The sequence below is a fragment of the Papio anubis genome, chromosome 9 (genome assembly GCF_008728515.1).
Source record: "Papio anubis isolate 15944 chromosome 9, Panubis1.0, whole genome shotgun sequence".
NCBI lineage: Eukaryota > Metazoa > Chordata > Mammalia > Primates > Cercopithecidae > Papio > Papio anubis.
The window spans coordinates 22,458,134-22,485,498 of NC_044984.1; the positions used below are offsets into that span (position 1 = coordinate 22,458,134).

General features: G+C 34.2%; 1 protein-coding gene across 23 annotated transcripts in view; it reads right to left on the reverse strand.

Annotated features, from left to right (window-relative positions):
* The window catches only part of SOX5 (SRY-box transcription factor 5), a 1,038,891-nt gene that overhangs the window by 70,166 nt on the left and 941,360 nt on the right, over positions 1–27,365 (reverse strand). For all 23 annotated transcript variants that reach the window (XM_009180371.4, XM_021923251.2, XM_021923253.2 and 20 more), the window contains one exon: positions 4,701–4,847. In XM_009180371.4, coding sequence (XP_009178635.1) covers positions 4,701–4,847 — 147 coding nt within the window. The remainder of the gene's footprint in view (positions 1–4,700; positions 4,848–27,365) is intronic.

The following is a 27,365-nucleotide window of genomic DNA, read 5'->3' on the forward strand; positions in this document are numbered from 1 at the left end:
ACACCAAGTCTTAACATTTGAAGACTTCTTGATAACATAGGACTATAAGCCTATTCATAACTAACAATTATTATGAGCTGTGTGTGAAACGGAGTCTAAATACTCTTCCTCCTAAAGTAACTGTTTTAAGTCTGATACTGATTCCATTAAATTTAAAAGAAATAATTTATTTTTAGAAAACAAATGTACCAAAAGATCAATTACTATAACAAAGCAAAGGTCATCTAGTCTCTTAAAAGACTACACGAAAGTATGTGGAAATTCATTTAAATAAATATGTCATGCAAAAATGAAAGTTGCTGAATACATTGCAGTTCCTTCTGTGGCAGAAAGTTAAACTACAAGCAAATAATTAAAACACTTGTTAAGGCTATAAGCAGATTCAAAACAACATTATTGTATACGTAATTCAAATGTCAATACTGCTTAACAATAACTCAATTAAATGATTTTCTTTAATGTGAGAAGGTATAATTATTTTTATAATTTTCATTAAACAGGATCTCTTGTCATAAAATTTCAAGGTTTTGTACTTTCACTCAGACTTATTTACCGACATTTAGCCATAAACTTATCTGTTAGGACATACAAGAGCTAGAATAGAGCTAAACATATTCGCTTTTGTGGGCCAATGAAAAAAACAGTCCTGGAGTAACATCCAAAAGGGAGCAAATTAAATAATTGCTAAAGAGACAAATGTACAAGTATTTAGAAATATTTTATTGTAACAGCTGAGAAATTTTTAAAGTCTGTCAATGCTCTTAATTCTGTATCATCCAGTCTTTGGCAAGATAGACCATGGGGGGAAAAATATACATATACATATATATATGTATGTATATACATATAACTATATATATGTATATGTATGTATATATTTGGCTTGGGACTAATAAAACCAAGGCATTGAGAAAAGAAAAAGTAACTCATGACAATATGTCAGGCATTAATGCAAACAGTTCACAAACAGTAAGTTCAAGGACCTGTAACTCAACAAGCAACACTATGCATGTTCTTGAATGCAGATTTTGAACAGACCAGATTTCTTTTCGTGTTTTCAGATTTACAGAACACAATTCCAGTGTGCCGTTTTCAGAGGTTCACTGTGAGTCCTCTAAAGGTTTCTTTATCATTTAATATTATAAATAATTATGCTCCTGGGCGGCAGTTCAAAGCTCAGTACAGCACTCGTACAACACCACAGGCAGGTCAGGTGACCTTTCTCCAATTCTCCTCTCTCTGGTGCTGAGGACAGACAAAGTGATATGTCTGTCATACGCCATTACCATTAGAACAGAATCTTGTTCTTTTATTACAACTGAACTCCGCCAGATTTCTCAGCAGGAATGCTAAGTGAAATCAATGTCTTGGATTTCCAGGCTGAGCTTGGAGGTCACAGCCACTCTATCATTTCTCAGCATTATCCTTTCTCTCTCGCGCACACACTCCCCAAGCCTCCAACTGGCATACAGCAGATTGAAAACAGCATGCATCAGAGGACTCATGCTGTACAATTTTACAGTCTTTTGGAGCCCCCTCCTTTTGATTCCCCCCTTCCATTTTTTGCAAATTGCAAATAAGTTTTGTTTGTGTCCTTCTCTAGAGTTCTGAGTCAAAGGCAAAGGCATACCCAGGAAGAAAGGCAGGCAATGCAACTCAGAGAACATGGTAAATTTTTGACAGCTATCAATAAGATCATTATCTTCACATCATCACCTGGATGTGACTTACAATTCCATTGTTCCAAAGAGCAAATATACTTTCAACTTAAACCATCAATTTGGTTTATGCCAGGTAGGTATGTAGACAACACAAAATCCTTTAGTAAAATAACTCTATTTTATGGTAACACAGACATGAAAATTTGCCAATAAAACACACAGAAAAAACCCACAAGACATTAATAATTATTTGCTTAAAAACATAAATATGATAATAAATGATAGCTATTACACATGAATAAAATAGCTTTGTGAAGTCAAAATGTTTATTATGCTATGTATAAATGTCAATTCCAGGCTACAAGAAAGTAAATTCATGTATTGTAATGGGTCCTCTTTATTTACTATAGGTGGTATTTTTTTGGCCATGTTCTTCATTAAAATGACAACAGTATTACTTATTGGTGTGGCTATTTTTAACCCACTACATTTTACTGCTGAGCCGAAACACAAACACACTGAAGAAATCTTTTCTGACAATAAGAGCAGTTGTGGACAGTATGCTAGAGGGCACTGAGCAAAGAAAGGGCATATTTTTATTAAATCGTTGTTACTTGAAAAGAGGCACTTTATTCTTAAACCTTTGTGTATTTTACAATAATTGTGGATGGAAAGAAGTACAACACCCACTGTTTTCTTAAACTTTATATGATAGAGAATTCATAAAGGCTTCCTTTCAAAAAGTAATTGAATTTCAAAGAAGAACTATATTTTTAAATAATGTATAATCATGGCTATAGAAACACAATCTACTTTTTCACTTGTATTAAATAAACCGAGGTATATAAAACCACAGGATGTGGCAGATTTCTGACACTACTGAAAGAATCATTCTCTTTTGCACAAAGTCTATAAGGTTCTATGAATGTATAGAACTATATAGTTCATAAAGCAATTTCTTAGTCTTAGCAAAGCAAACCTTCAGTTACGTTAGCATTTTCCATGGGTACCTAAGAAAATATCATTGTAGCAACTGCTCAATAAACATTTGAATGGATAAATGAGTGAATGGACAAATGAGCAGATGCATAAATGGATGAGGCTGACTGACATCAAAAGCTTCATGATGATTTGTATAAGTAATCTGGTGAGAAGGTATCAATGATAAAAAGTGATTGTAGGTGTAAGAAAAAAATCCATCAGCCATTTAAAAGTGAACTACATATCCTAAAATCATAAAGTGAAATGTCCTGATGTAAAGCCTTATTATGAAACATGATGTGAAATCACATCAATAAATCAAGGGAAAAAACAGAGAATAATAACTCACAGATGTATCTGTGTATGACAATGACTATGCTGCTACAGCGATTTATTTTATCCAAAGTACATTTTTCTTTACAGGTGATACATGAAAACTGCTGGTCCACAGAAACACTAAAATTATCACTACTTTAAAATTAAATGCATTTAATAAATGTTAAAATTATTACCAAGTTTTAAAAACTTACATGCTGTTGTGATTATAAAGAAAAGCAGACCAGGCCTTAGATATACATTAAGCACAGAAGATGCATGTCCATTAAACAACTGAAATAGATCTTAAAAGTGGCATATGTATTGTATGTACACACTACTGTCAATGTAGTGTGTACAATCATTTTCATTAAATATTTCTACATATTGTTGAAAAAGCATGGTCTAAGGTCCTTGTCCAGGTTAAGTTATATTCCCCAAAATATTTGTCTTTTAGTAATATGGAAAAGGACTGGGGAATTCTAGGAAGATGGAGGCTGGAGTGCCCTTTTCCAAATGATTGATTGATCCCTTCTCCTTACTGATTTACTCTCTGGAGTATATAATAACTCTGAACGACATCCTGACAGAGCCACCAGGGTACTAGAGAAAGATTTGTTTAGGATTCTTGGATTTTTTTCTTTTAATGTTTTCTAATCCTTTTCTCTGTGTATTTCAACGATTGTGACTATTCTTACCCTAGTTTGCTTTAGACATGTCAATATGGCACTCATGGGATAGAGAACAGAAGCAATTTTCTACATAATTCAGCAAAAAAAAAAAAAAAAAAGTGTGTGTATATGTGTGTGTGTGTGTGTGTGTGTATATATATATATATATATATGTCAGCTTTCTATTCAACATTTTCTAATAGAATCAAATTTTCTGTGGTTGTTTCCCTGAGTAATCTCAAGGAATCTCGCTTTATGATCACTTTTCTTATTTCTTGCATGGAAAGCTTAATATATTTATACAATATCATTTAAGCAAGATCTTAATACAAATACAATTTTAAAATCAATTTTTCTCTCCTTTTAGGCCAAGAAACATACATTATTTGACTTTTCCGTGATCCTTTTCCATGTGTTCTAATGTTTTCTTAGCTTAAAAACCAAAACTACTTCTAAATTGCCTTACTTCTAACACTACTATTATCTTCATTTCCTTACATCATAATCTCATTGGGTAGGTGATTTATCTAAAAGTATATCTACACTGCACCACATTATAACAGTCACTGATATTTTTAAAACACTTTCTGTAGGTCCTAATTCTACTCGCATTTTAAGGTCTATTTCAGTTGTCCCTTCTCTGGCAAACTCCTGCCGGGATCTCTCACTGAAGATCATCTCTGCCTCCCAATATAACTTCCAATGTACTTTATCTATAACTTTTTATAAAATTTATTTTGTTTCATAGAGTATGGCTATTTGGCTATTTTTATACATAGCTACCTAATCAGACTGTAAGCTCCTTGGGTACAAGATACCCATTTGATTATCTTTTTTATCACTCACATTTTCTGCTATAGTTATCCGTACATGCATATTGAATAAATGAATAAATGAATGATTACATGTATGCAGATAAGTTTACATGCACACCTGTTGCCCTTACTTGACTCTTACCTCCTTGTACACCCAGAGTTTAACCTAGCTGCTGGCATATAATAGACATTTAGTAAATACCATTGAATGAAAAATAAAACTAAGTGGCAAGACAGTGGTTTCTTCAAAAGGGTACCTTGCTTTTGGGTGGTGGGCTGTTTGTGCTCTTGTCTGTGTGAATGCTGGTAGGAGATACAGCAGCACCAAGGTTGCCTTGGGGTATGCCTGGCAGCTTCCCTCCTGGAGATACCTGCATTGCAGCTAGCTGGGCAGCATATAACTGCTACAGAAGAAAAAGAGAGAGAGGGGGAGAAAGAATACTATGAATCATAAGATAAACGTACCTTTCAGAGAGTACATATATTCAGATGTGGTATTTTTCCTACAGGCATTTTGTTTAGTGTACTGGAATATTTAAAGAAAGAAGCTGTCACCTCAGATTTCATTACTTTTTAGAGGAGAAATGGCAGATACCACATATAAGTGATCTCACCTTCAGTATGTCCAGGGACTCAAAGCAAATAAGAGCCATCCATATTTACTTTATTCCAATGTCTATGGAAGGCAAGTATAACATATTATCCAGTTAAGAGCTCTTTATATTCTACTTTGAATTTACACAGTGTGTTACAAAAGGATGCTTCATATACACAGTAATTTTCTACAATCCATATTGGTTCAAGCCCTGTATGCCTCTTTGATTTCTTGAAATGGGCACCTGAAACAATTTTTTCTGAGGGTTAGGTGGGTAGAAGTAAAGAAAAGTCACTGAAAGGCAATGGAAAAAAAGCACTTAAAGAATATTATCTGGTCAGTCTATCTACGTTGATAAAAGTTAACTGGATGTTTGCAAGAAGTTTACTTTACTTCATGATATATAAACCAAGACAAATCTCAAATTATCTTGAGGATTAAGGTTTTAAAGAATACTGCCTAAAACACATATTCTTCCACTAAGCCATTACCTATTCTTATCAAATAAGCAATAGAAACTGTCCAAGTAATTAATAAAAGAAAAATTTTACTTTGATAATGATAGCCATATGACATATTATCCTAAAACAAGGAAGTTGCTTTAAATTCAAATATTACATCAAATATTTAGATTATTACTCTTTTCATCTTCTTTTTGCACTTTGTTAAAATTTTAAATAACTACATAAGAAAATAATTATTAAATAAATATATCATTTAAATTACTAAATATTTAATTATTTAATATTAAATAAATTTTACACACACACACATATCCCAGTTTCTTATTTCTCATTCGTCTTGAGATTCCATGGATAGCATTTACAATGCAAGCTAGAATTTCTACAATGAAGCAAGAATAAAAGCTCTCAAGGAGAAGTACTGTGAAATAGTTATCTTGATTATCTTAATTTTTTTCTGAGAGAGAAATTCCAAAAGACAAAATTGCTCACAATAAGCCACAGATCCTGATTAGCATTGTCTCTCTCTAAATAAAATAATGAAAACTGAAGACAGCACACATTTACGTGAAAAATACACATACATAAGTCTCCAGACACTATAACCTAAATAAAAATACATTAACATTATCAATAAAAATTATGGCTTATTTTCATGCAAAGTAATGTAAAGTATATTCCAGAGAAAAACTGAAAACCAGAAAAATATTTTTATATTAATAATTATCTCATAAGGGTTTTATGTGTTGGAATAACTACATCTTTTCTTACCCCAGCCAACTGGAAAGAATAAAAATGATTGTCTTTAATTACATAAACATTAAAAGGATAATTCACTTCAAAAATGAAGACTTTAGAATTTACTATTTAAAGAAAAACTACCAGAATTGATCCATTTCTCCCACCTGTGTTAAAAATCTATGGCATTATACCCTGCAATTTAAAAAGCACTTCTTTCTGGCATCATTCTAAACTACTTATAAAGTCTTTAAGAAAACAACCAATTATCCTAGGATATCACTTTACAGATTAAAACTATGCCCAGTAGAATGCATGTACTAATATTGAATTTTTAAAAATGTATGTTTTTTCACAAATTAACTAGCTAACTATATTATAGTTTATGCATTTCATATTGGATTGTATATTGTATTCTTGTCTTTAAAAATGATTTCACTGGGTATTATTACTAGAGGATAAAAATTTCTATTACTGATTTGTTATACACTAAAAATGAGATTATTATATAATTACTAATGACATGGAACATTACAATATCTGTGGGTAAAGAAAATGTGAACAAAACAGTTATTCAAAATTTAATTTTGATTCTTCATATTATTGACAAAATTATTGGTTATTTGTGTTATTTAGATATTTAAATAGCTTAACCAAGTAGTCATTAAATGTGATTCAATATTTAAATATTAGGCACCAGAGACAGTCATAATTTCCAAAGAAATATAAGAACTAATATTAAAAATACAAGCATAAAAACTCTAAAATAGTTTATTGAATTAAAGGATTTAAAGGATGGAGATGACATATATTTGGAAATAAAAGTTATACATATTCTTTCCTCATTGAAATAAATGTACTTTCACCCTTTTAAATATGGAATTAAGGTGTATCTGAGTTAAATTGTTCTAAAAGAAATGCTTTTGAGTTGAAAGGGAAGAAACATTTGTAAAAGAGATAGACCCAGTTAAATATGCTAATATTTCTATAATAACAGTATATCATTTGCCTTGCTGGTATTTCTACAGAATACAGAGACTTAATGCAATTTATGATGAGAGATAAGCCTGCTATTCAGTTCGAGGGTGGCTAACATTAGGGTGCTCTTCTCTACCCCAAATTGCCCATAATCTCTTTCTCATATTTGGCTTCTGTGCAAGAGGACAAATTTTAGAATTACTCTTACCCAATTGTGATCAGGTTTCCACTATTCCCACATCATTGCATTTTCCACCAAGCATATCAAATTTTCCTGGTTTGCCAAGGTATTGAAATAAGGCCAGGAAATATCTATTTCAACACATTTTGTGTCACAGATATATTTTCTTAAAAGTTACATTATAATACAAAAGCAAAAATGAACCCCGTCCTAGAGAATTTAACATACTTTGAGTCTGCACAGATAAGATCAGGAATTTTAATACTCTTGTGTTCTACCTTAGCCATTCACAAATTAATAGGAAATTTCAGTAAAATAAAAGAAGCTGACAATAATTCTTCTATCTGGCTATATATGTAAGAGTGGATAACTTTTTTAAATGCTGCTGTGACTTATTTTAATTCAAAGTTTTAAAAAATTATGCTCCTGGCCGGGCACGGTGGCTCAAGCCTGTAATCCCAGCACTTTGGGAGGCCGAGATGGGTGGATCCCGAGGTCAGGAGATCGAGACCATCCTGGCTAACATGGTGAAACCCCGTCTCTACTAAAAAATACAAAAAACTAGCCGGGCGAGGTGGCGGGCACCTGTAGTCCCAGCTACTCGGGAGGCTGAGGCAGGAGAATGGCATAAACCTGGGAGGCGGAGCTTGCAGTGAGCTGAGATCCGGCCACTGCACTCCAGCCTGGGGGACAGAGCGAGACTCCGTCTCAAAAAAAAAAAAAAAAAAAAAAAAATTATGCTCCTTTTTCTATCTACTAAAATATGTGTAGCATTGATTTTAAAACAAAGCAGCCAAGAAATGATGAACAGTTTCCTTCTTTTATTAAATGTTCTTGAAGCAAAATCCAGCCTAATAACAGGTGTTTACCCTGAGTGAAGTCGACAGTCACAGAACCCTTGGTTGACCTTGTACAGGGGAAAGGGGCATGAAATCTAGTGACTACTAGAAGGTGACCCGAAGTAAAAAGCATCTGGAGAACTATATAATCCACTTATGTTTCTATGTATGTCTTAAAGAGAAAATCTGGTTAGCATCTTTCTTTACATAATGACAGATAAAACCCAAAGTTAAACATAAGGTATATTATGATGAATGTATTTTTATGATAGTGAAGTTGTCTAAAACATCAGAAACAAACAGATAACACTAAACAGAAAAGGCTGAGCTGAGCCAGGTTTGGTGGCTCACACCTGTAATCTCAGCACTTTGGGAGGCAGAGACAGGAGGACTTCTTGAGCCCAGGAGTTTGAGACCAGCCTGGGCAACATAGTGAGACCTCACCCCCTCTCCCCACCAAAAAAATAGCAGAGGAGACAGAAAGTGTACAAACATAGTATCTACCTTAAGTCAAGACTGATAAACAGAAAAGAGTGAGACTATAAGTGTACTGTAACTGTATGTCACTGTTGAAGGTGTTAGAGAGAAGAAATGCATCAGTGCATTCAGGTATGTTTTCATAGAAGAGATGGAGTTAAGGTGGACATAGGAAAAGGAGATAATATTTTAGGAAGGCAGTACAATTAAATGAAAGGCATGAGAGCAGGAATGAGCTAGTTGCAGCAAAGGAAATATAGAGGTTGGTGTGGAACAGTGAGTGGTAGAAAGGACAGTGCATACATAGTCATGTTAGAGGAAAATAACATTAGTTTTGTAGGCTACATTCACCTTAGGAAAGCTTTTGAAACATAAGCAAGAGAGTTTTCATTGAAAATGTAGTAAGAGAAAGCCACCGACTGTTTGAGAGCAATAGATATAATGCTTTTAGCTAGAATATCGATAATACAGAAATATCAGCTATGAGGTTATCAACATTTAACAGTGATAATTCTGATCATAAGAACTTGAGTTGCAGTAACAGTTGTGAAATGAAGATGGAAAAAATAATTTCAAGTTCATAGCACACTGGGCACATAAAAATTGCCAATTAACTGGGGAAAAGAAAGGAGAAACAGAGGAAGAGGATGATAATACAATTTATATACAATCTTCATAAGTATGTAAGTATTCTCACCAATCATCTATTCTCATTTGTGTATATTCATCATATTATCCTTTAAAGAAAAACAAAACACACACACTATATTTTTCTTTTATTTCTTTCTTTCCTTCTTGACAAAGGAATAATTAATTCACACAGAGAGGATTCCCCTGAATGACTAGATGCATTCAATCATGAACTTCCCCTAAAGTGTGGCTCATTAAAACACTTTTAAAATATTATGAAAAGTGTGATGTTCTCCACCACCAACAACATAAGCTTGAATTGTATCTAACTTACTCAAGTCTAATCAGTTTTTTTTGTAATTTATTATTATGTGCACCAAAGCGCTACTGGGCAGTGGGCTGGCAGTTCATTAACAGGCATTCTTTCTGTCTATCTCTAATGGCCCACTATGGGGCCAGAAAAGGTCTGGTAGGATAACAGATATTGTAACTTGTACTAATTAATTCTTGCTATTTGGGGGAAAAAATAGTATAATTGTATTTGGATGACATAGCTTTTATATTATGGTTAGAATCAATAGTGTTAAATCAACTGTGCTTTTATATGAAGATACCTATTTTATATGAAGATACCTTAAACAAGTACTTTTCAGTGTGAGGAGTAGAAAAATTCTACAAACAGCTTATTTAAATTCTAAGCTAGTCTATTTCATTAATTCCTAGAGGTGATAAATTCTTGCCACTTTTCTGTAATAGCGTACTTTCCCGAAATTGCTAAAAACACAACTTCTCTCAATGACTACTAGTCCACTGTCTAACTGCCATCTGGAGTATTTGGATTCAGTGCATTAGGCACTGACAAAAATATCTATCAAGATTTGTTGCCCCAAATCATTTACTGACCAGTAAACCCCTTGAAGGCAGAGATTATGTCCCTGCTAATCAATGCTTTATCAGAAAATTTTAAAAACGAGGAACAGTAAAATTGAACAAATGCAGAAATTGACTATGTAAAATATTAATATAGATCTTTTGTACATATTTAATGTATTTCATAATGATAGTGACTATACACGAAACAAATTTTTAAAATCCGAAAGGAATTTGGAATGCTTGTACAATCTGAAGAATTAGAAAGGCTCATTAATAATACAGAAAAAATTCATATTCATTCACTCATTTGATTTGCTTGAGAGAAAAAAATGAATTTAAATCTTATCAGCATAAGAACAAAATAGATTGTTAATACCCTCATTGTAGTCATAATCATAACAGTAACTGAATTTCTGTTTGCAAAATAAATACCAAAAATGGGTGAAGATTATTTGAAAAAAGTTAAAAGTATCTTTTCAAAAGACAACAGAACCAAGAGTTGAAGCATATGGATATTCTGAAATATTTTGGAAAAGCCAGATGACAAATGCCTTCTTTTTGATAAATAAATATACATGATTTACTTGCTGAATCTTAAATATTTGCTATTTAGAAAGTAAAAGATATTTAGTAGTAGTTATGGTTGCTGGTAGGTATAAGCTCTTTCTTTGGCATCTTTTTAGCTTGCTCAAAGTTTAATTTTCTAGTTTTAAAAATTATTACTTGACCAGTATCTCCTCAGTCCCCCTTACCTTCTACCCTGGTAATCACTATTCTACTCTCTACTTTCATGAGTTTGGCTGTTTCAGATTACACGGGTAAATGAGATCACATGGTATTTGTCTGTCTGTGCCTTGCTTATTTCACTTAACAGAACATCCTTCAGGTTGATCCATGTTTTCACAAATAACAGGATTTTCTTTTTTTTTAGTGCTGAAAAGTATTCCTGTGTGTGTGTGTGTGTGTGTGTGTGTGTGTGTGTGTATACACACATATCACATTTTCTGTATCCATTCATCTACTGATGGACAATAAGGTTGATTCCATGTCTTGGTTATCGTACATAATGCTGCAATCAACATCGGAGTACAGATATCTCTTCAACGTGCTGCTTTCATTTCCTTTGGATACATGCCCAGAAGCGGGATTCCTGGATCTTTAATTTTTATTTTAACTGGGATCTTTCTACAGGTCTCCCTTTTGTGTGCCCAGTCAATCTGGATAAAGGCACAGGAGGCAGAGATGATGCCATACAGTCACTTACTCAGGAGCCAGCAGCATATGACAGTGTATGGTTTGATCCAACTATTTTCCTTTACTTCAGGCACGGATTAGGAGATGGAGCTATTTCTACTTTATTGTGAAGACAGTGCAAAACAAGTTATGTCCACCATCTTCTCTCTACTCTTACTCTCCCCCTTTTCACCTTCCTTACATTTCTTCTCCCCAAATCACCAACTTCGTTAAACTTCATAGGAGAGCTGGGCACAAAAGGCATTTTAAATTAAAAAAAGAAGAAGAACAGTAAGATTACAACTGAAATATGTCTTTCTTAAATACTGTATGATAAAACATACTGATTCCTAAAGATAATTTGTGAACTTTTTACACTGTCATTATCTGAATGGAGAGTGCTAAGAGCATGCATACCACTTAATACTGTTTTTTTGTGAAATTGTTTAAAATTATTTTTGTAAGTATTATCCTTTTCTGCAAGTGCAATCTCATATCAAACACCAGTATATAAAACAGAGAAAGAAGAGGTATGTCATAAATGAATATAAATACATTTTACATATTTTTAATATATTTTATTGCTATATATTAGGTGTACATATTTTGAGGGTACATGTGATAATTTGATACATTCATATAATCCAAGTTAGGTAACTGAGATTTTTAAGTATTTAATAAAATGTGACCAATGAGATTGTTTAGATTACCCCAAGAGTTTAAGTAGGTATAAGGAAAAAGTTGTAATCCTTTTTCATGCTCAGTGATAAAGTCCTCACTCAAAAATAAATAGCTGTCACTTCTAAAATTGTACATAAGCAAATATATAGACTTACATCTTCTAAAAGAACATTATAGAGCTAAAATCTTGCTGATTAATAGCTTCTCCCAGGTCAAACATACATATAAAAATGGAAGATTTCTTTTCAGTCCAGGGTTTGAAATATGGCAAGAACTATTAACATATGTGCAATGTGTTAAACATTTGGAATAGAGATTTTAAAATATATGTCATCTATTATGATTTTTAAAAACAGTTGAATATGAACTGTTAAAGTTTAAATAAAACCTAAAAAGATATATACTATATATATTTGATGGAAAAGTATTTGTTTATTTCTTCTTTCTTTTCCTGTTTTCAAGAGGAGGAACAGGGAATATCATTTGTGAGGAAAAATTCAAAAAGCAATTTCAAGGCTCCATAAGTGTTATCTTTATAGCTTAATTTCAGCTTCTTAATGTAACTTAAATGTGGAGTTTAAAGAGAAACTAATGTACTGGAGAAAATCTTTCAAAACATAGCAGCATGTTTCAGTGTGAATAAATTTGCTTTGCACATTATTTTTCATAATGTTTTTTCACAGAAAATTATCACAGCAACTTGAGTTTAAACAGGGACTTTCCGTAACATTATCAGCATTTCTTTTGCATGTTCTTTAAGTGTAATGTGTGAAAACTAGGATAGGCCTTAAATGCACTGAATACCAGGACAAAAGCAGAGACAGGAACTCACATGTTGAATGTACAAAAATGTATAATTCATAAGTCAAGTTAATGAACTGTCTAATTAAACATGTTTCATTCTCCCATCTTGACAAACCTATTTTCAAAATGACCTGGATGCAATCAAAAGCAGAAGAGATACTGCTTCACACCCACTAGGAAGGCTACTATCAAAAACAAAAACAAACAAACAAAAAGCACCAGAAAATAACAAATGCTGGCAAGGGTGTGGAGGAATTGGAAACTTGTATATCGCTGGTGGGACTGTGTAATGCTCCTGCCACTGTGAAAAATACGGTGGTTCCTCAAAAAATTAAAGACGGAATTACTATATAACCTGGTAATTTTACTTTTGGTCATATACAAAAAAGAACTGAAAGCAGGATCTCAAAAAGAGATCTGTACACCCATGTTCATAGCAGAATTATTCACAATAGCCCAAAGGTAGAAACAATTCAAATGTCCATTGATGGATAAATGGATAAACAAAATATGCTATATACATGCAATGAAATATTATTCAGCCTTAGAAAGAAATGAAATTCTGGCACATGGTACATCATGGATAAACCTTAAAGGTATCATGCTATGCTAAGCAAACAAGCCACTCACCAAATAACAAATATAGTATGATTCCACTTACATGAATTACCTAGAGAAATTAAATTCATAGAGGCAGAAAGCAGAATGGTGGTTGTCAGGGGCTCAGGAGAGGGAGGAATAGGAAGTTAATATTTAATGACTACGGACCTTCAGTTTTGAAATCTGGAGGACAGCTTTGAATCTAGAATTCTTGCTCTCCTTGCGGCTCCATGTTAAACCTGGTGGCACAAGGACAGCAGGTTTGGGTGTGCACCTGTGTCCCTCCTCTTCCCACCCCTTGCTCCATTCAAGAGACAAGAAGTGGTTTCTGTTCTAAATAGGCTCATCGTCTTGACCTCAACTGACTTGTAAAGGCTTCTGAAGTGGGGGCCAGGATCTGACACAGCTTCAGTCCTGCTACGTATGTCCTCAAGGAAGTGCAGGATGAAGTTAAAATGCAAGAATATTCCAGGCAGAAGGAACAAAACATGCAAAGCCATAAGGTTAACCTTCAAATCAACCAACAAAGTATGTTTATTAAAATTTAAGGCTTTTCTGTACACAACAGAAGACCTTCCTCTCCCTTTTTAAAATGAAATAACACATTCCTTCTATGTCTCCTTGGCCAGATGTGAGGTAACGCTATTTTGTAGTCCCCACTACTGGGGCAATACTGGAAGAGACTATAGAAAAAGAGATCTGGTTTCTTTCACTTAGTGTAACATTTTTGAATTCTCTCCAAGGTGTACCATGTATCAGTAGCCTGTTATTGTATTGTTGAAAAGTATTTCTTTGCATGGGTGTATAATATTTGTTTATCCATTTATCTAGTTGATGGATATTTGGATGACTTTTTCCAATTTTCCAGTGAATAATCCTGCTATGAACATTCCTGTACAAGTCTTTGTGTGTTTTCATTACTCCTGCTTATCCATGTCCTAGGATTGGATTTGTTGAGTAATGTGGTATCTTCATGTTTACCTTCTAAGGAAATTGTCAAACTTTTCTGAAGTGGCTGAACAATCTTTCATTTCCATAGCAATGTATGAGAATTCTGGTTTCTCTATATTTTCTTTCTTTTTTTTTGGAAACAGAGTCTTACTCTGTCACCCAGGCTGGAGTACCTGTGGCACGATCTCTGCTCACTGCAACCTCTGCCTCCTGGGTTAAAGCAACTCTCCTGTCTCAGCCTCCTGAGTAGCCGGGATTACAGGCGCCCACCACCACGCCCAGCTAATCTTTTTGTATTTTTAGTAGAGATGGGGTTTCACTACGTTGGTCAGGCTGGTCTCGAACTCCTGATCTTGTGATCCACCTGCCTCGGCCTCCCAAAGTGCTCGGATTACAGGCATGAGCCACTGCACCCGGCCTTATATTTTCATCAGTACTTGGTATTGTCTTTTTAATTATAATGATTTTAGCAGGTATGAAGTGGTATCTCATTGTAGTTTTAATTTTGCATTTCTCTAATGATGTTGAGCATCTTTTCATGTACTGATTAGCCATTCCTGTCTTTTTTGGTAAAATATGCATTCAGATCTTTTGCTCTTTTAAAAAAAATTAAGCTGTCTTATTATTGAATTGTAAGAATTACTTATATATTTGAATTTTATTTAAAAATTTTTTTTTTTTAGGTCCAGGGGTACATGTGCGGGCTTGATATATATATAGGTAAATTTGTGTCTGGGGCATTGTTGTACAGATTATTTTGTCACCCAGATATTAAGTCTAGTACCCAATTGTTATTTTTTCTGCTCTTCTCCCTCTTCCCACTCTCTACCTTCAAATAGGCCCCAGTGACTATTGTTCCCCTCTGTGTGTCCATAAGTTCTTATCATTTAGCTCTCACTTATAGGTGAGAACATGCAGTATTTCTTTTTCTGTTCCTGTGCTAGTTTGCTAACAATAATGGCCTCCAGTTCCATTTACGTTCCTTTGAATGACATGATCTCATTCTTTTTTATGGCTATATAGTATTCCATGGTGTATATGTACCACATTTATCCAATTTATATTTCTTTAGGTATATATCCAATAATAGGATTGTATTTATATCCCATATTTTACAAATTGAGCTGTCTTATTATTGAGTTGTAAAACTTCTTTATATATTTGAATTTGACTTTAAAGGGTCAAATTCAAAACCTATCAGAGAGACTGTGCAAGAGTCCGGTTTAATAGTACTATATAGCTATTATCAAAATATTCATAATAATAAACAACATAATGGTGGGAAAAGGTAATACAAATAGTTTCCTCTCAAATGAATTTTTTATATACTTACACAAAAAGTAATTTTTTATTCTTTAATTTTCAAAAATCCTAACAGAGGAGAAGTACAATGAGGCTTCTAAAGGGATATGTGTTCTTTGTATCCATCAAGGAATACTGGGCATGCCAAGGTAGGACTCTGAACATTGACGACTTTCATTAACCACTAAGGTGACTCCTGGAAAAAATGAAGAGTAGACAGGGCTGACAGCCAGCTCTCAGAACTGAGACTCTTGGTCAAACCTGAGTGGAACGGGACAGGGGTAGGCAACAGATGGAAATAAATCGTTCTCGGCTAACCTCCTAAGTGGTTAACCCACAGAAGTGGGTGGAGGCTGCAATTGTGAAACCTTTCTCCTGTTGCCTCCCCAATTCTATCAAGCCCATGGGGGAAAAGTGATTGGGGAAAGGTACCTAGAGGAGGGTGGGAAGGGTTGTCACTTAATTTCCAGTTTAGAGTCCCTGCTGGGGAAGAATTCATCCTGAAGGGAGTAAGGAAGGGTATACTAAGGCCTAGAGTCACTGGGAGGAGCAACTTCACATACATATGATCTGGGAGATTTAAAATCTTTTGTGTTTGTACACAAATTCTAATGAAACTTGATGTCAAGAAAAAAATGTATTACAATGAAAGAATGAACAAACTCAGACTTGCTACAGATTTATCCACATGAAGGGGAGCTAATAGCTGTTATGTCAATACAGCATAATTTAAAAAACAAACAAGTTGCAGTGGGTGTATAAGGGTTTGAATTAGCAGGTCAAACAAGAAAATGACTTGAGTGGACACAGGCCTCAAAAGGCTGAAGAGTTAGTTGGTATCACCGGAAGTTAGTGATTGGGTGCTGAGGCTCAAGCCTATAATTCTAGCACTCTGAAAGGCCAAGGTGGAAGGATCACTTGAGCGCAGGAGTTTGAGACGAGCCTGGGCAACATAGCGAAACCTCATCTCAATAATAACTTAAAAATAAAATAAAATTAGCTGGGCATAATGGCATGTGCAGTCCTAGTTACTTAGGATGCTGAGACAGGGGGATTGCTTGAGCCCAGCAGTTCAAGGCTGCAGTGAGCTGTGATTGTGGCACTGAACTCCAGGCCTAGGCAATATAACAAGACTCTGTCTCAAAAAAAAAAAAAAAAAAAGCAAAAACAAAACAAACAAAAAGATGTCAGGAGGATAAGCCATCAGGGGAAATATGTTACCAACTTCAGAAATGAAATGTTCTGCCTTCAGAGAAAACAAGTGAGCCACTGGGAAGCATGCTTGGTGAAATAGGGGGCTTAGTGGTATGGGCTCCAAGGCATACATTACTGTTATGATCCACACCTCCTTGAAAATATCACTCTTGTCTGATGTAACCTGGAAAAGCTTGGATACAAAAGTAAATAATTACATCTGGCTATAGTTTGAGTTTTACTGTTAAAAAGCTATAGTGAATACATGTACAGAAGATATAATGTAATTTATTTAAAGCTGCTATCACCAAATATTAATAATATATAGACAATCTTGATTTTTCTATTCCAAATTCAGTCTTACTCAGTGTGATACTTGGATGGAATACGAAGCTATCAATGAGGGGTGGAGTGTTAGGAGGGTGTGAAGATAGCATCCTGCTAAAAATTAAAGATACATTTGAACTTACTTAAATCTTAAGACCTTTTTCACAGGTGTGATGCTCTCATGCTGTTTCTGTCACATTGCAGATACTAAAGCCTATAAATAAGAAACACTTCAAATGCACTGGGTTTTAAAAGGCTTTCTTCATTACACACCAGTAAATCTTAAACAGCTAGAAAAAAACATTTTGACTTTTATAATTGAAGCAGTTCCTTAAAGAACCAGATATATTTTGCGAGAGTCACGTAAGAACACCCCAACTGATAGTTTCTCTTTCGCTCACTCCCTCCCTGTATTTCTACTCCATAAGCCATCTTCATGTACTGCACAGTAATCCATTACAATATGTTCCAACATCTGCCTCCCCATATGATGTATGACCTATTCGATTGACCCTTTTTATGCCGCTCCAGACTTGCTGTTCATTACTGTGGGAGGATGAACACTCTGCATCTATTCCTGAGGTCACCAACCAGTAAATATATCTCCATTTGGCAAGGTAAGAAGGACACTGGCTGGAAGACTCTTCGAATTTCTTTATGTATCAGTGATTACACTTATATCTTTAATCAGTTTAATTTAGAGAAAAATATTGCTGAAATTCCCTTCAAAGCAACAGTAAGAAGAGAAACGCTTGTTCATCAGGAGAAAAAATTTCTGTTGTTACCAATTTTCATTATTTAATTTGGGTATTATCAGAATTATAGTATTATCAGAAAGAGTTCTAAAGCAAACACTTGTCTTTGGCTAAGTTCATATTTGTGAAATCACTGTTCAATGTATCCCAATAGATTGGAGGGTACTAATCAAGTCATTTTTAAATAGCATTCTACCTCAATATAAAGACAATCTAAGTCATTTCATATTAAATCAGACTATATATTATTTTGCATGTCATAAAAACGTACCTCCACAGTACATACTTGCTGGAGGCTTGCAAATACTTGAAACGTATAGAGGGAGGAAGTACAATAACCAAGATTTTCTCCATGACTATGAGATGTTAATCATTTTGCTAGAAGCTTGCATACTATTTCAGGAATCACCACAACAACTTTGTGAGTTTAGTGAGAAAAATGAAAAATGAATTGAACAGTGGTTCAGTAACTTGCCAAAGATTAAACAACTGGCAGTATCAGAAGTCCCAGTAACCCTGAAATTCTTCTGTGATGTAATATTACTATGGGAAAATGCTTTCCAAAGAAAACGTTATGTGATTAAATTCATCTCTTCTGCAGTGGGATACAGGTGGAATCCCCCACGTGCTGGCCAGTGAAAAAAGGAATTTCCCCTGAACTCTGAGTCAAAAATAGTAGTTTCCAAGGCCAAGGGTTAAAGGCGTCAAGAGAGAAAGATTCCTTGAGTCAGTAGTAACAGAACTCAACTTTCTCTGAAGAAACCACAAAGTCACTTAAGTTTGCTCTTATTGTTGTTGTTTTGCTTGCTGTTTTGTTTTGCTGTTATTACTAATAAACAACACATATGAGAGGTTTTTAAAAAGGACTTCTTCCTGTGGATTCCCCTCTTACTTTTTTCTTCCTCCTTCTCTCATAAACCTTTAAGATTAAGAAAGTATCACATATAAATATTAGTTTGGGCTCTTTGAGTATACAAATTATGCCAAATAAAACTACATTTCAGGGGAAATCTGGACAGAGAATAATAGCAGCAATAATAATCATAACAGCTGAAGTTTATAGAATGCTTACTGTGATATATGTCCATGTGATATCTCTCGGAACCTTCTCAACAATCTTAGGAAATAGGTATTATTTTTATTTTATGGAGCAGGACATTGAGGCCAAGAGAGAGTAAAAGTCATCTGTCCAAAGTCGCATAGGTAAGAGACCAAGGTAAAGTTGGAATCCAAATCTTTTTGACTTTTTACAGAGCTCCTAACTCTTAGCCTATGTCTTAGGAACCTCTTTTCTGGTCTTTTAAATATAGTAGTAGGATTTGTGTGCTCTAAAACCAAGAGTTAGACAAACTTGGGAAGGGTAATTCAGAAAGCATTTTTTATGGAGGCTGGGCTCTTCTGATAAAAGCGATAGCATTGGGAACACAGAACAAGAAAGAAACGTGAAGTGTCCAACAGGAAATTTTTCCTGGCATCTTTCATCCTTTTACTTCCTTTTGGCTACTGTCAGTAAAAAGCCCTTCAGTTTGGTTTTCTTCTCAATTTGATACTTATTTTAACCATTTAAATAATTGTAGGAAACAAGGCAATGAAATATGGAGAAAGCTGTTATACTTATTATCTTTTATCATTCGTGCTTTTATTCATTGAAAAAAATTATAAAGTACCAGTTTCATTCTAGGTCTTCAGCTCCATAGAGCTTACGTAGAATAAGAAAGCCATCAGTGAAATAATTACACAAATGAAAAGTAAAATCCCAAATGTGCAAAATACTACAAAATAGAAGTATATGGTGCTCTAAGCGCATGCAAGTGAGAGCTACACTACAGGCAGGCAAAGCAAGAAAGACTTTCCTGCAACTATGAATACTCAGAGGTCAGAAAGATGAGCTGATATAATTACATACATACAGGAGGAAAAAGACTGGCAGAAAAACTACGTGCTGGGAGGAAACATGACAAGTTCGTAGTATCAGAAAGAAACCAGTGAGACGCAGCGCAGTGGGAGAGATGTCTACAAAGGTAGATGGGAATATATAATAATTTAATAAGAGGAATGACAGAATTAGATTTATATTTCTACAAGATTAGTCTACACACGATACGGCGAATAGATTGGGAGGGTTTGTTTTACCTACAACCTGCTTTTAATTGAAGTAATATCTACCTAATCACATTTTTACAGATTTAAACTTGATTTAAAATCGATTATAGAATAAATCTGTACATACAATTTTCAACATTCTGAGCCTCATCTTTATTTAAATATTTGCTCTTTCTTGTATAATTTATATGAAGAATTAATCATATAAAACTCTGTGCTTTGAGTAAATTCATGGTGGCCAACCTCAATTTTTCTAGACCATTTGAAAAAGAAAAAGGTAGAGCAAAAATGAGTCCTTTTCACCACCCCAACACATGTAACTTATAAATCAATTAAAATAACAATAATACACTCCAATAGCGCCTTGTATTTACAATTCATTTTTACTTTCATTGACTTTTTTGATCACAATAGGCTTCATTTTCAATTGCACAGGACCTATTCCTCATGTACCAACGAAGTAGTACAGAGAAAAAACTCTTAACTTCTGCTCTCCTGCCTTAAATTGATGCATTAATTTAATAAATATTTACTGGGGACCTATTATGTGCCAAGCACTACTCTAAATAATTAGTAAATAACTATCTCTGCTTTCATGAAAGGATTTTTAAATTTTTTCCCAAGAAGATTTGCAATAATTTAATCTTTCATTATTTGTCACATAGTTGTTTAATATTTCTCTATTTGATACTACATATTAGTTATGATTATTATAATTGAGAAGTTATATATCCACAATTCTTGACATTTATAAGTAAATGTTGTTTTTGAGAGAGCTAAAGTCATTCTGAAAGTGTGGATTTGAGGGATACATGTGACAACATGGATGAACCTTGAAAATATTATGCTAAATGACATAAACCAGTCACAAAAGGACAAATAACGTATGACTACATTTATATAAGGTACTTAGGATATGCAAATTCATAGAGACAGAAAGTAGAATAGAGCTTATCAGGGGATGGGGGAAGAGGAAATAAGAAATACGAAATAATTAATGAATACAGAGGTTCTATTTTGCATGATGAAAATGTACTGGACACAGAAAGTGGTGATGGTTATATAACATTGTATATAATGCTACACAGAACTGTACACTTAAAAGTGGTTAAAATGTAAATTTTATGTTATACATATTTTACCACAATAAAAAAATGCATGATTAAGAGGGCATTAGAAAAAAATCACTGTTTTCCAGGACCACATTAGGCTTTATTTCTCTAAAACAGTTTCCTCCTATTTTATTCCCATGTGTTGGTATATGAACTAAAGAGAACAGGTGCAAAGGGGGGAAGGAATATTGTGATTTTAAAGTAAAAGAAGGTTGGAGATATTAGATTCTTTAAAAAATACTTCACATACTCCCAGCTTTGGAGACAAATATAAATAGAAGAGGAAAGAGTACCAGACCCTAAATCAACCAAATCCAGTAATGCCTTCCAAGTTAAAGAATGCTCTGAAACAAGAGCTATGAGATCAACCCACCCTTCACTAACTTTGCAAAAAGCATGGCATTTGCTAGTCACACCGTAAAAGGTAGCTCTCTCTTCACTTTCCCTTCCTATTCCAAAGCTAGCTTCTTTTTCATATTCAGATGACTGTTTATGAGCTCAATCCTGTTTCAACTGTCACTCTTTACATCAAGGAAAGATAGATGGGACACACCAACCCCAACCTAAATGACCTTTGGATGTGACAAGAGTTTTAGGTCAGCCTTGCTAAATGGAGGCCTTGGTGTATCAAGACATGCCTTGGGGTGAAATTTACAGTGAATTTATTATCTCCCAATGCCCTTTGGACTGCTTCCCACCATCAAACACCATGGCAGCACTTGGAACAGGAAGAAATACATTAACTGGAATCTGATCGTTTTAAAAGGTTACAGCTGCCCAAATATAATTTAATTTCATACTTGCCCTTTGAGGGTTTGGTGTATATTTTCATTTTATGACTGCAAATGATAAAGCTCTTAAGATTCCAGGCAATAAAAAGAGAAAAAAAAAAGTATTTTAAGGGTTAGAAGTCTATTCAGTTCATATTCAATGAGTGAAGTGACAAATTAGCTTTTTTAAAAAAATCTAATATTTCTCTTTTTTATTTGGATCATCCCTTATTCCTTTTCTGATCCTGCACTTCAACGTTTGGTTGATATCAGTGTGTGAACTCCAACCTCAGATCTCAGTGTGTGAACTCCAACTTCAGATCTCGGCGAATTTGAAAATAAAAAGGGTGATTTTTTTTAAATGAAGAAAAATCCATCTGATTTAAACTGAAAATATTTTAGTACAAGAAACAGATATTTTTCCAGTAGCACACAATTGGGAAAATTTACCCATTAAAATATATCAACACTGTGCCAACCTACCATTGATCCTGTATATCACACTTCCATAAACTTTAATAAAATATTCACAAAATCCTACTTAAATACTATGCTATATCATCATTAATTGGTAAATAATATTTCTATTATTTTATTGACAGAAAATCAGAGATATGGTATTGTTAATGCCACAGAATGAATCAGAAAATCAGAAACAAAATTCAGATAAACTCATCTATATTCTATTATTTTAGCCATTAAAAAAAAAAAAAAAAAAACTTTTGCCACCTTTTTTTTTTTAACTCGATACCTTTCCAGAAGACTTAAAGTTCCTTTAAAGATCAATCCAATAGTCTGAGGCAATGCATACTTTGGATTCAAGGGTAGTAATGAGAAAAACAACATCAGACAGGCCAAATGCAACAAAGTTGTGTTTGTGTGTGTGCAGGACACCGGCACACACATGCATATGCATTCATTCATTCTTTTATTCAGTCAGCAAAAACATTTTTTGAAAGGTACTGAGTTAGATCCTGTGAAGTTTATGCTTTTAAAAAATATTTTAATTATAAAAGAGTACTCCTTACATATGAACAGTAGAGACAGAAGCATACAGCATTTATGTATTATTATAAGACAAATGTATTTGATAATTATAAACACTGATTGATATATTTTTATTAGCAAATTTTAATTTGATCTTGACGTGTTACTGTGTTAAGAGTTTTGCGCATTAACTTGCGTAACAATACCATGGGGAAGGAAATATTACTATCCTTATTTCTAGATTATAAGATGTAGCCTTACAATCAGGTAAGGAAACTGCCCCAAGTAGCAACTCTAGCAGTTACTAAGACTCAAATGCTCCAGATGGTAATTAGAAACAGTGTTATTCATTTACTTGTTCATTTATCCCTCTTTCATTCAAGAAATATAAAAGGCCCACCTAAAGTGAGAAATATTACAAAGTAAATATTATCTAGGAATCAATTCCCAGAAGTTTTATCAAAAATAATCTTATTCACATTTCTACAAAAAAGATATAAAATTGGCCAACAAATATACAAAAATATACCTAACATCACTAATAATTAATGAAATGCAAACCCAAATCACAATTAGATATCACCTCACATCCATTAGGGTAACAATTATACAAAAAGAAACACAGAATTACCACATGATCTAGCAATTCCACTTTTGGGTATATACCAAAAATGGATTGAAAGCAGGATCTAGAAGATATATGTGTATATCCAATGTTCATAGCAGCATTTGTCATCATAGCCCAAAGGTAGAAATAACTCAAATGTCCATAGATGGATGAATCAATAAACAAAATGTGGTACATAGATACAATGGAATATTATGCAATCTTAAAAGGCATGGAATTCTAACACATGCTACAAGATGGATAAATATTGAAGACATTATGTTAAATGAATAAAATTAAATATGGAAGGCCAAATACTGTATGATTAAGTAATATGAGGTACCTAGAATAGTTAAATTCATAGAGAGTGAAGGTAGAACACTGGTTACCAGAGGTGAGGAGATGGGAGTATGAGGACTTGTTAAAAAATGGGTATGTAGTTTCAGTTTGGGATGATGAAACGTTCTGGAGACGGGTAGTGGTGATGGTTGTACAACAGTGTAAATGTACGTAATGCCATTGAACTGTGTACATAAAAACGGTTAACATGGAAAGTTTTATGTTAAACATATTTTACCATGATAAAAAGAAACCTATAGAGGATTCACACAAATTAGTAAAGTTTTAGGTCACAATTAAAATTTTTAAGAATAAAATTAAAAGCAGAAATTTACCCCAGCAAAATAAGGTGAGGAGTAAATATAAAGAGAAAACCAAGTGTTTACTTTCTAGAGAAAACGCTGAATTGAGGGACACTAGACAGAGCTGAAAGCAGTATTAAAATGGAGGGAGTGAAAGAACACCTATTACAATGTAAGACATCTGGTTCCTGCCCACTCTCAAACTCCACTGTCTTATCAGCCAGGGTTAGACTTTCTGAGGAGATGGGAGAATTGCTTTCTGAGTTTGTCAAGGAGATCAAGGGAATTTTGGGGGTTGATGGAACTGTCCCATATCCTGATTACAGAGGTGGTGAAAATTCAGAATTGTACATCCAAAATATAGCCAATTTTAACATATATTAATCTTAGAAATTACAAAATAAAAGATACAAATGCAACAAGATAAAAAGGATCTCACTCAACAACTTTGACTTTTAATTCTTAAACATTTTGGACCTTCTTCCTAAGAAAGAGTTAGAAAGTGGGAATTTGCTACCATTTTAGATTATAAAGGTTTTCTAAAACACTAGCTAATTTAGATAGATCCCTATATATGTACAATATGCCACATGCCAAATGTTTTATGTGTGCAGGACAGCAGGCAGTCAGGGTTCACCATACACCATTTAAGATAATAAGAATATAATGTAATGATAGACTCTTAAATAAACAAAGTGAAAAGCAATTCTTTCCATTTCAACTGATGCTAAGAAACCAATTGTGCAGTACTTTCTGAGTACAAAAATAATGAGCTGTGCTTCCACCTCTACGTTTTTCCTTGCCAAGAGAACTCACACTTCCTTCCCAATCTCTGAAACACAGTTTGAAAACATCTCATTCTAATGGGAGAGTGGGTGAAAGTGGGGGCTGTTACTGGTGTTACGGTCTAAACGGAATCCTCTCTCTTTAAAATTATTTGGCTTTATTAATACAAAGAGATGAAATACAGATGAAAACATTTTAAGGCTTGTATCTTCTAATATATATGATGTTATCAATTATATTTAGACAAAACAATCTCAGATATCTTTTTCTTTGATATCCACCATCCTTGCCACTTGAAATTCCCAATTCCAACTCTTAACTCATGTGCTTATATATGGATTACTAATAGAATTGTTCAGCTGACAGGCAAATATTTGCTTTTGGTTTTGTTTTTTGCTTTTTGAGACTGAGTCTTGCTCTGTTGCCCAGGCTGGTGAGCAGTGGTGCCATCTTGGCTCACTGTAACCTCTGCCTCCCAGATCAAGCTATTCTCCTGCCTCAGCCTCCTGAGTAGCTGGGATTACAGGCGCCTGCCACCGTGCCCAGCTAATTTTTGTATTTTTAGTAGAGATGGGGTTTCACTATGTTGGCCAGGCTGGTCTCGAACCCTTGACCTCGTGATCCGCCTGCCTCGGCCTCCAAAGTGTTGGGATTACAGGCCTGAGCCACCGCTCCTGGCCTCAAGCAAATGTTTCTAAAGAAGACAGTCCCTCCATTGTTTCAAAATTGTGGGAGAATAAAAATGTAGCTAGAACTTTAAGAAAATAGAAAGGAGGAAAGTATTGAAGAAAATAGTTGAGGGGAAGAAAGAGGTAAAGAGGAATTGACAGAGGAAGGTAGTTAAAAATAAAGGGAAAAAATGAAGAAAAAAAGATAGGAAAGAGAAAAAGAGAGAAATAGAGAGAGTCAAGAAATAGGAACAGAAAAGTAAATATTTGGAAGTTCCTATTTTTAAATCTTTAGGAGCCCTAAGGACTAAAAAAGTATATGGTGTCCATCTAGTTGGCTATGCAATTCAAAATAAAACAACATTCTGATGACTACTATGAAACTACTTTATGTTCAACTTTGTTATTTATTTATTTATTTCTAGATGGTCCTTATTTTTCATGCATAAGCATGTTCTTAATGTTCTTAGGTTGTGTCTTGGGTTATCCAGCCCTGGTCTGACGTGCTCATCTTCCTTCTTATTCCATGGAGTTGGAATGAGAATAATTAAAACTTTCTTGCTTAATTGGATCTTCAGAGCTGGCTTGATAATTTTCAGGGTTGCAAAGCATTTCTTTCGAATGCCTCAAATCAATGCTTGCCTCAATATTCTTCTCCCATTTTTTCCTTGACAACACAAGAGTAAATGTATCCAGGAATCAGGAAAGTCCACTCACAAGGCACAGAGGCTCCTTCTGGGGATTTCCGGGCTCCTGGCTACTTTCATTAGTGCTTTTTAAAAATCTTCTTTTATCCCTTTCTCCATGAGATACAGGTAGATCGCTATACTTATAGGTATTTAACAAATAAGAAAACTTGAGTGCTGGGTAGGTTAAAAGACATGAGACCAGATTCATATATCACTTCAGAGGCAGGTTGAGACTAGAACCCTTAATCCATTTATGCCAGAGGTTGCGGTTTTTTGTGTGTGAAAAATCAGACCTTGGCAATGACCTTCAGCAGTAGGATATAAATAACTCCCACAAGCTTAGCGTTCCAATAACGGAACAGCAGGCATACGTGGGTTAATTCACTGCTGTATTTGTAGAGCAATATGGGAGGTTAGAATGGATCATCATAGGTAGGCCAACTATTTTGGTTGCCTTTATAATGCCCTAACTATTCATTCTTGTTGTAAAACTCTCTTTATTATGACAAATACAACAAATTTCCAGTAACACAATGCCTTGCCCTTCAAAGAGGAATGTTTGTTCCTTTCACAAATAACTGTCAATGCTATTAAAGCAAAGCTCTAGTAACTCTTACGGAATAGAAAGAAAGAGAGACAGATTATTTATATTTTTAGTAAGAATTGAAACATACATTTTTGTAATCTGGCATGCAGAAGAAAAGATTTTTATACCGAAGGGATATTTTATTTTCATAAAGACATTTTGCTTGCATTAAATATGAGGACTTGGCTCCCAAAGGTGTTCAACCCAAACTTGAATGAAGATGAATTTCTCCATTTGCCTTAAACTTTTATGCTGCAGAATATAATTTCTGCATCCAAGAAAGTTACTTGCTAACTTGAAATATGGATAGGCTCTTTGCCAGTTTTATACCTTTGAATCTAGGAGATAATGATG